The 11,108-nt window shown below is 38.6% G+C and overlaps 1 protein-coding gene across 1 annotated transcript; it reads right to left on the reverse strand.

Moving 5' to 3' along the window:
- Positions 1-3,084: 3,084 nt before the first annotated feature.
- Positions 3,085-5,213, reverse strand: LOC113937921 (U4/U6.U5 tri-snRNP-associated protein 2-like). The gene has a single exon (XM_035728912.1). It carries the CDS (start codon positions 5,211-5,213, stop codon positions 3,555-3,557), a length of 1,659 nt encoding a protein of 552 aa, XP_035584805.1. The 3' UTR covers positions 3,085-3,554.
- Positions 5,214-11,108: the final 5,895 nt, after the last annotated feature.

Here is an 11,108-nt window from a genome sequence, read left to right on the forward strand (position 1 = left end):
TAGGATGAGCCATAAGAACAAGACAAGATGGAAGCTGGCTTGATGCTGTACGCTTGACCAGGTGCTCACAAATCAATTTGCCACCTATCGATGTGTGAAAGGGAATACAGGAAAGTCTGAGTTGACTGAGAATTAGAACAGGAAACTACTGGGGAAAATGTAGAAGCTCCAGAGGGATTAGGCTCTCAGATTGCTTTGCAAATGTCTAAAAGGGCTTCTCCTCATCTCCCTTCTTTCTTTCCTTTGTTCTCCTTTATTTGAACCTCAGATAAAGGTACTGGATTTAATCATATTCTTCCTTGATTTTTTTCCCCCTTCAGCATCGAGCACGTTGCCCCTTTTTCTTCCTCAAAAGCAACCCATTTTAAAATGTTTACTATGGGCCTGTAGATTATATATTTCTGAAGACAAATAGGTCAGCATGACTTTCTGTATCTGTATTTTAACTCACACAAACAGAGTTAAACTATAAATCTTGCACTCAACATTTCTTTTCTCTGTAGGTTTGTTTCTGGTGCAGTGAGTTAATTACTTCTAAGAACTGCATGATGTTCTATAAGGGTCATCCACCACATTTCCCTTATCCTGTCCCACAGTGATAGGCTGTGGCGTTGCTCCCTCTCCCATCTTCCCTGACGCTACTCTGAAAATCTTCATCCCAGTCCCTTCGCTACCTGAATTGTTGAGGGTGGGGGAGGAGGCGGTGAGAATCCCAAAGGTGTAACACGGGAGGTGCAAATTTAATTTCATCAAGTGCTAGTCTGATGACTCTCAGGAATGACTTCAGCAGTTTATACTTCATGTGCTGGGGATCCCCATTTCCTCCAAGACTTGGAAAAAAACCCAACATGGTATTAGCTGAATTTTGCTCGTCTTTTGGGTATCAAGGATTCTCTCATTGCATTTTTAGAAAATTTATCTAATTACAGTGAGTTTAAGTGTCTTTTTAAACCCTGTTCGCTATTCCTCCAGCAAATTGCCTCTTCATATATCTTGACCGCTTTTCTACTTGGTTTCCTGTCTCCTTCTTGTCAATTTTTATTAGTTCTTTGAAATGTTGGAATATCTCAAGTGTGGATGTGCTCTGGTTAGAAGTTGGCAAAATCTTCTCCTTAAAGGACATCTGTCTGTTATTTTTGCCTACAATGAGTAGTGCTGGATTTTAATGTGAATATAGCCATCATTACTTATTCACATTTTCTAGTGTAGGGTCTTTTTAAAGACATTATCTCCCCACTGCCACCAGCCTGAAGGTGTGTTACTTTGGGCTTGGGCAGAGCAGCAGAATCCCTACATAGTGAATGGGGAGATTTGACCGCATGCCATCCTGCCATGAGCCGGTTAAACATTCTGTGTAAGTCCGTTGCCCCTACTTCAGGAGCTGGACCTGACATGCTCTGGGTCAACAGTCAGAAGAGGTGATGGACGTAAAGTAGGGGAAAGCAGGAAAAACTGTCACCCGTGTGGATGACCTGGAGTCTACCACACGGCTCACGCACTGCCTCCATGCCTCCAACTTGGATGGCATGGGTAATGATGCAGATGCAGTCTACCATACAACCACATGCAAACCTGGCCCATGATTTGGAGAAGCAGGATGAAGAGACCCAACGGGAGCTGCAAGACCTGACCGCAGCCACCTACCAACCAGGGAAGCCAGCTGGTGGTAGCAACATGCATGAGCTGTACCCACACTTGACATTACATGAACATTTTCAGAGACAAGAGAGCTAATTTTTGACTCTGCCTTCTATATCATTTCTCTTATAGCCAATCCTAACTCAGAACCGAACAGAGGATGAGATTCTGGGAAAGACCTCAATGCCGCTAATTTGATATGATTTAAAGCCACCACATGAGGTTACTGATACTTTCCCATATTCTTGCTTCTTAAAGTGTAGATCATGGACCAGCAGGATCAGCCTTACCTGGGAGCTTGTTAGAAAACTGGAAAGAGAAACAATTTTTATTTTTTTACTTATTTTAATTTTAATTTGATTTTTTAAAGTATACATTTGATGTAAGTTTAAATGTTTGTATTATATGTTTTTTTTCTCCCCACGATACGTCAGATTCCCATTACCTTCTGGTCATCAATCTTCTCCCCTGCTTAACTGATTATAGAACCTCTTTGTTATGCATCACATTTCCTAGACACAAACTCAAATCAGATCACTGATATATGACAATGTATCTATTCTGCTTCATTTGGTTTTGACCTGGGCCTGCATAATGTCACCTGAAATTGTTTAGTTTTTCTAGTTCTTTGGTGTTGATGTCAGTGACTTTTCAGTACATTTAATTCTAATTAGGGGAGTCTCCTCTCTTTGCTTTTATATTTATGTTTCTCAGATGTCTGCTAATAAGATTAAAAAATACAAATATGTTATGACTTCCACGTTATTTTAATTCTTAGGTAACTTACAGATCTATAATTATGCTTAGTATCTACTTCCTAAGTGATTATAGCTGACATAGTGATGCATTTTATTTTTTTGAGTTTGTGTCTGGCAAATGTAGTAAACTTTGCTTATAAATTCTTGCACTGTTCTGTGATTATTTAGATTTTTCCATATAAGTAAACACAGTTTCTGTAAATAAAATTTTTATAGTACCTCTCAATATTTGTACCACTTATTATTTCACCGTGTTTGTTAAGCTATCTAGAACTATCTTTAACAATAGCGTAATAGGACACATCTTTGATATTTGTCTTCAGTCTCCATTAGAAGAATGACACTTGATACAGATATTTGAAATATGATCTTCATCAAGTTAAGAAATTTTCTTTTATTTCTAACATTCTAAGAGTTGTGATCCAGATACATGTTGAAATTTATCATATTCTTTTTTACATTTACTAAGGCAATAACATTTATTTTCTTTTGCTGATCAATTTGGTAAGTTACATTGAGATATATAATAGCAAATCCTAAAAGATCCTTGGATGACTTGAGTGAACCTATCTCAATTATGATGTGTGCTTTTTAATGTATTTTCAGATTACTTTCTGTTGTAGGCAGACTTCTCTTCCCCAAAGCAATGTCAACCTTATTTAGTCCCAGGATTTTTTTTTTTTTTTGGTTTAAAAACAGGAAAACATTTAATCCATTCCAAAATACACATCAGGAAATGAAGTGAACCGCAGGAAAAACACCTACGATGGAAGAAGGATATTACTGGCTTCATGCTCTTATTCCTAGAATCCTGAGGCTCTGATGTGTAAAAGACATCATCTTGCCCTTCAGATACTCCCAGATGCCCAGAAAGATATTATATACATCTATTAAGGAGTTCTGGCCTGCTGAAACTAGAGGGGAGCTCGACAGGAGGGAGAAAGGAGCATCAATCTATAATCAACTGATCTCAGAAGAGCTGGGTGAGGGTGCAGAGCCATCCCAGACGGGTGGGCCCCTCTGATGCCCTGGTGTGAACCCGAACCCACAAAACGGGTTGGCTCAGGGAATGTGCCAGCCAGCCCATGGTCAGCTACAACTTTGCTATTATTACATCTTCAGCCAAAGCCCTGGGGAGCAAAACCCTAAACTCCTCCTTCAAGCCCCCTGCCGGTTGGTTTCATCATTATCTCGCCTCTTCCAAATCTGAATGTAAGCCTCCGAGAGCGTGATCATCTGGGGAAGGATGTCAGTCACCTGCAGGTCTTGTAATTCAAACCATTTGCCCGTCCCATGATGGAGCACATGGATCCGGTAGGAGCCCTCCGAGGGCTTGCCGTCATGGGCAATGTTGGCAATGAGGTTGTAGGTGGTATTCTTATGCACTGCTTGTACTTCCTCAGACAAGTGCTCTTTCAGATCCACATTTGTAATAGGAAAGTTGACAATAGTTGGATTCTTCTCCACAAAGAAATTGTTTTTAGTGAATCTCTTAACACAAAAGATGAAATATGGAGGAAGCTTGGTGAGCTGGAAGCGTTTTAGAAAGTTCTCCTTGTAGGTCTTATATTCCTTCTCCGTAATGCCGCTGAACTTGGCCAGGATGTTGAAGAGCGGCACCTGAGGGATAATGAGCTGCTCCTTCTCGTCCTTGTAGAGGGGAGCGGTAGGGAGATCCAGAGTCAGGTACATGAAGGTGGACTCCACCATTGTCTCCTGGTACTCGTCATTGTGCAGCAGCTGTTCTTTTTCTTCCGCGGGCAGATCAGGATGAGGAAGCTTTTTAGTGAAGATCCTCAGGGACCCCTGGAAAACATCAGTCACAATAGTCTTCTTTTTCTTCTTTGTGCCCCCCAGCGCTGAGTGTAGAGCATTCGGAAACCAGGACAGAAAGTCAACTCCATCCCCTTGCTTGGTGATCTGAAAGGTCTTCCTCCTGCAAAGGACAACAGCCTGAAGCATCTCATGGGGAGAGACATGTGCCTTGAAATTTCGAGGGTTCCAGAGCTTTCTCATCAGCTCCCCAAAACTCTGGACCAACAAGAACATGATATCCCCCGGAGGACGCTTGATGTTCTTATAATTGTCTTCTTCCAGGAAGTAGTTCCGGAGAGGAGGAACATTAGACAAAGCCTGAAGGACAGCATTGGCATGGTCGTTGGCCTTTATGTTATTCAGGCCCACGATGCCTGGCAGGTAAGTGGTACCATCATATGCCCGGGACAATTTGGCTTGCTTGTCCAAGTTTGCAATCTGCTGCTTTGTGAAAGTGGGCTTCAACACATATGTGATATCCTCCAGCGAGGAATCGATGATCTCATGGTTGTCTGGAAGGCAGTAGAATTTGAGGGTGTGGAGGTTGAGGAAGACATGGTGGCTAAACTGGACGCTGTGAATGTAGGCATGAGACTTCAAACCCCGGCCCTGAAAGTACTTGCCACACACGAGACAGGCATATGCATTGATATGTGAGAGGGAGATGGAACACAGTTTCTCAAAGTCCAGCACACTCCTGTTAATGGTATCCAGGTATGGGCAATGGCGGCTCCTCCGGTCCTCGGAAACCACGCGGCCATTCTTTGCTCGCACCTCCCGCTCAGGCTCAGAGTCCTCGCCGGCCTCGCGCTCCCGCTTCACCCGCACAGCCGGGATCACGGGCGTCGGGGCCTCCCGCCCGCTCACCGGCTCGACCTCCCGCTTCACACGCACGGGGCTGCCTCGGGAGCTCGGCGCCTCGGCTTCCCGCTCCCGATCTCGCTCCCGCTTGTGCTTCCTGCGGGTAGAACCACGAGATTCACGCTTGGACCGACCAGACATCGCCACTACTCTATTCCCAGGAATTTTTTAAAAAGATTTTATTTATTTGAGAGAGAGAAAAAGTGCAGGAGCAGGGGATAGGGGAAAGGGGCAGAGGAAGAGGGAGAAGCAGACTCCCCACTGAGCAGGGAAACTGGCATAGGGCTTGATCCCAGGACCCTGGGAGGATGACCTGAGCCAAAGGCATACGTTTAACCCACTGAGCCACCCAGACATCCCATATTCCCAGGAAATGGTTAAAGAATTTTGCCCTTGTAGCTTCGTAGCTTCTTCATAGTCTCTATGTACAATTAAGGGTTGGGGAATAATGTGTTTTCTTGAAGGGAAATAGCTATATAAATTATTTGGGAACTTTTGAATGGACAATTTGTCTCTTCTTTCCCACGTATTTATCTCTATCATTTTTTTATGTCAGTGTGGACTTATGATTATTTATTCCATAAGCTAACTTCCAATACTTTTAGGTTTATTTTGTTGCTAGAATTATTTGTGCTTTGGCCATCAGGAAATCTTTCAGTTGGCTCCTGTGTTCTTTTGGCATAGCCCCAATGTTTTTTGTTTTTGTTTTTTGAGCATTTCCCTACTTTCTGGAGTTACAAGTTGTTCCAGTCTCATCTTGTGTATTTCCTGCCCCAATCTTAGCACCAGCCATTTCTCCAATGAGCCCTGGTTCCTTTTATTAGAGAATGGTATTAGAAACCAGGATCAGAGGGGTGGCTTTGCTTTTTGTTACTGGTGTGTCATTTCTCCTAGGCTTTCTTAGCAGATAGCACTAGGAAATAAATATGTACATTCTAATCCATGTAAACACACATGAATCTATTATTACTTCTATATGTATTTATCTGTACCTATATTAAAGAAACATGAATTTATACTGGTAACTCTGACTCCAATCCAGGACCGCATTTTATTCTAGCCCTCCTCCCTTGCTTACCTGTAATATCCCACTCTGATGAGAGACACTTGGCTCCCATCATCCTACATCTGTTTGTTTATTTGTTCAATACCTGTATACATGTACAGTGGTTTTAAATGGTTAATTCATATCCCTACAATGAATAACTTTATCAACTAGAGTACATTGTTTATGTATAGCTTCTTCTGTCTATAGTCTTATAGTCTCTACTCATTTCTGAAACTACTTACATCTTTGATTTATTTTACCAAGTTTTATAATTTTTCACATGTTTATCCTGCACACATTTTGTTAGACTCATACCTAAGTATTTCTTTTTGAGGTGGGTGCTAATGTGTTGTACATTTTGTTTTATTTTCAAATTCCAAATTGTAACATTCTATTGCCGGTATATAGGAAAGGAATCAACTTTTATTCATTCATCTTATATTTTGTGACCTTGCTTTACTGGCTTCCGGGATATTTTTGTTGACTTTGGGGGAGATTTTTTTTTTTTTTTTTTTTTTTACCTAGAACGACAGAGACAGTTTTATTTATTTCTTCCAACCTGTTAGGTTCTTATTTGTTTTCCTTGTCTTACTGTGCTACTAGAACTTCCAGTAAGATGGTGAAGTGGTGAGAGAGGACATCCTTGCCTCCTTTCTAATCTTGGGGGGAAGCATCCCATTTCTTATTATTAAGTACAATATAACTGTAGGAATTTTTTGTAAATGTCTTTTGTCAAGTTGAGAAAGCTTCCCTTTATTTCTAGTTTGCTAAGGGTTTTTGCCATGAATAGGTGTTGGATTTTGTCAAATGCTTTTACTATATTTATTGATATGATCATGGGATTTTTCTTCTTAGGCTGTTAGTATGGTGGGTTACACTAATTGAATTTTTGAATGCTGAACCAGCCTTGCATACCTGGGATATAATTCTTTTTACATGTTGTTGAATTTGATTTGCTATTGTTTTCTCGAGAATGTTTACAACTACGTTCATAAGAGATACTGGTCTGCAATATTCTTTTCTTGTAATTTTTTTTTATCTGGTTTTGGTATTAGGCTACTGTTGGTTTCATGAAATGTTTTGGGAAGTGTTCCTTCCTCTTCTATTGTTTCTGGAGGACACTGTAGAGAATAGGTATTATTTTTCCTTAATCATTTATTAGGATTCATTTGAGAAAACATGTGGGCATGGTGGATTTCATTTGTTTTTAGTTTTTTTAAATGTTAAGATAACTTTGTTAAAAGATGTAAGACTAAGTTTTCTATTTTCATTTGGATGAATTTTGGTAGATCATGTTGTCCAAAAAAATGGATTCATTTCATCTAAACTATCAGATTTGTGGCACAAAGCTATTTCTAATACTCCTGATTCCCGAACGAAGGGATCACTAGCCTTTACCACTTCTTTCACTTCTGATATCAATATTTGTGTCTTTCCTCCTTTTTCTTCATTAGTCTGTCAAGACATTTATTAATTTTATGAACTTTTCAAAGAACCAGTTTTTGTTTTGTTGACTTTCATCATCGTTTTCTTGTTTTCAGTTTTGTTGGTTCCTGCTCCAATATTTATGATATCCTGAGTTCTGCTTGCTGAAGGCTTAATTTGCTCTCCCTTATCTAGTTATCTAAAAGGGAAACTTAGCTTATTGATTTTAGATATTTTTTCCAACACATGCGTTTAATACTGTAAATTTCCCTCTAAACATTGTTTTCATTACATCTTCAAACTAAAAGTGGTGTTTTTATTTTTATGTAGTTCAAAATATTTTGTAATTGATCTTAAGACCTTCTTTAATCCATACATTATGTAGCAATACATGGTATAGTTTCCAAATATTAAAAATAATATTCCAGTTCTTTTTCTGTTATTGATTTCTAGTTTAATTCTGTTGAAGTCTGAGAACATACTTTATATGGTTTTCATTCCTTTAAATTTGTTATGGTGTGTTTCTATCTTGGGGAATGTTCCATTTGTATTCCACTGTTTTGGATGGAGTATTCTACAAACATCAATCAGATCATGTTGATTGATATTGCTACCCTGTTGTTCAAGTTATCTATCCTTACTTACTTTCTTTTATTTATTTTTGTATATGTTAAGAAGTACCAGAGTTTACTTTTGTTTATTTTTTTATTATGTTATGTTAGTCACCATATAGTACACCATTAGTTTTTTTTGAGATTTAAAAAAAAAATTTATTATGTTAATCACCATACACTACATCATTAGTTTTTGATGTAGTGTTCCATGATTCATTGTTTGCGTATAACACCCAGTGCTCCAATCAATACGTGCCCTCTTTAATACCCATCACCAGGCCAACCCATCCCCCCACCCCCCTCCCCTCTAGAACCCTCAGTTTGTTTCTCAGATCCATAGTCTTTCATGGTTTGTCTTCCCTTCATATTTCCCGCCCTTCATTTTCCCCTTCCTGCTATCTTCTTCTTCTTCTTCTTTTTTTATCCTTACTTACTTTCTATCTGGGGGTACTCTCTATGAGAGATGTTGAAGACTCCCACACGGATTTGTCTGTTTCTCCTTTCGGTTCTTTTACTTTTGTTTCATGTATGGAGATGATCTGTTCTTATGTACATACGTATTTGGGATTGTTATGTCTTCTTGGAGTAGTGTCCTCTCTTTATCCTTATGTAATGTCCTTCTTTATCCCTCATAACTTTCCTTACTCTGAAGTCTGCTTTGTTTGAAATTAATACAGCAACTGCTGGGTGCCTGGGTGGCATAGTCAGTTAGGCATCTGACTCTTGGTTTCGGCTCAGGTTGTAGTCTCAGGGTGGTGGGATCGAGCCCCACGTTGGCTCCATGCTCAGCGCAGACTTTGGCTGAGATTCTCTTTCCTCTCCCTCTGACCCTACTGCTCATGTTTTGTCTCTCTCTTTCAAATAAATAAATAAATAACTAAATCTTAAAAAAAAATACAGCGATTCCTGGTTTCTTATGGCAAGTGTTAGGTTAGTATAAACTTCTCCATTCTTTTACTTTTCATCTGAATCTTTACATTTAAAATGGGTTTCTTATAGGCAGCATAGATTTGGGTCTTCTTGCTTTTGTTGTTTTAAATCAAAAGATAATCTCTGTCTTTAAACCAGTGTTTTGAAACCATTCACAAATGATAGTGATTATCGATATAGCTAGATTGAAATCTATCACCTTTATAAATGTTTCTATTCACTGCATATGTTCTTTATGTCTTTTTCTGCCCCTCTGCTTTTAATTGAGCTTTTAATATTATTAACCTATAAGAGTATTTTCATATTTCATATCTGCTCCTTCTGATGTTGCTGTCTTTCATTTCTTTTATTCATATGTTATAATCTCCCAATACATGGTTACTATTGTTGTATTAAAATTATCTTTTAATTGTGAATAAAAAATAACAAATATATATATATTTTAATTTATTACCTCTCAAGTGTTCTCCTTTCATTACATAGATCCATGTTTTTGACCTAGATTTCTTTCTGCCTGAAGAACTGCTTTTAATATTTTATTCAAGATGAGTCTACTGGCAATTAACTTTTTCAGTTTTTGTGTATCTGAGAAAGTTTTTTTTTCTATTTCACTTTTGAAGATTTATTTCACTGCATGTATAATTTTAGTTCAGTGGGTTTTCCCTCCTTCAATAATTTAAATATTTCATTCCACTCTTCTCTTGTGTGATTTCTGAAGAGAAGGCCAATGTAAATTTTGTCCTTGTTCTTGATGTGTAAGGTATATTTTCTTTCTGACTTCTTTTAAGATTTTATCTTTGTCTTAGGTTTTCTGAAGTTTGAGACATACCTTTTTTTTTTTTTTAATTTAACCTCTTTTGTTTTCTGACCTTCCTAGATTGGGGGTGTGGTATCTCTCAATTGATACTGGAAAGATTTCAACCACTATTACTTCAAAGATTTCTGCTACTCTATTCTTTCTTCTCCTGGTATTTTTCTCCTTCCATTTCATTTTGTAAAATTTTGATTGAATGATCTCCAAATTCAAATTATTTTCTCACCTGTGTCGAGTTCACTAATGAATGCATCAAAGGCATTCTTTATTTCAGTTACTGTGTCTTTCATTTTTAGTTTATTTTCTATAGTTTCCTTCTTTTTACTGGTATTACTGGTGGGTCTTGCATACTTTCTATTTTTTCCATTAGCATACTTAACATATACATATTAATCATGGTTACTTTAAGTTATTTTTGTTCCCATATCAGTGTTTTATCTGAGTCTGTTTCTGATAATTGCCCTGAAACTTCAGATTGTGTTTTTTCTTGTCTTTTGGTATGCCCCATAATTTTTTATTGAAATCTGGACATCAAATTTTACTGGGTAATAGGTACTGAGTGACACAGACATTTAGTGCAAGGATTTATGCTAATCTGTTTAGAAGTTGAGCTGAGTTTAAGGTTTGTTGTGGCCAGAGGTACCAAAGGTTTCAAATTCCTCTATCATTTTGTTTTCCTTTCTCTTCATGGCATTGTGGCTTCCCTTTTTACTGTTCCTCGGATAAAGCCTGTGCCTTTTACAGCTCTTCTAGCTCTCTATTAATATTATGAAATCTTGTTGATGTTGTGGTGCACAGATTAAGTCTCAGTCTTGGTCCCATGTCTCAGTTGGTTCTTCACAAATGTTTCTATAGCTTTTCCAGGCTCCACCTTATCTCTTATTTCCCACTTCCTTCTATGGCAGTAGCATTCCCTGTTTCCTTGAAGCCCAGCCCCTGATGACTATATTTCCATTTGTTTTTGATTTTCTTTTTTCTTAGGTGAGACAAGAAGCCTGGAACTGGCAGGGGTGAGGCAGAATTCCTTTCCTCTTGCTGGAATAAGATTTCAGAATTACCCTCTGAGGGGTTCCTCCTACTTGGAGATTGGGTTTTTGTTAGTGAGAAGAGTCTAAGAGTATCTCACAGTGACTATTCTTCCACTCCAGAGCCATGAGGGGATCTTTCTCAGTTCCTCACCCCGAGGATCTACTGAGGTTTCTGGA

The sequence above is a fragment of the Zalophus californianus genome, chromosome 8 (genome assembly GCF_009762305.2).
Source record: "Zalophus californianus isolate mZalCal1 chromosome 8, mZalCal1.pri.v2, whole genome shotgun sequence".
Classification (NCBI taxonomy): domain Eukaryota; kingdom Metazoa; phylum Chordata; class Mammalia; order Carnivora; family Otariidae; genus Zalophus; species Zalophus californianus.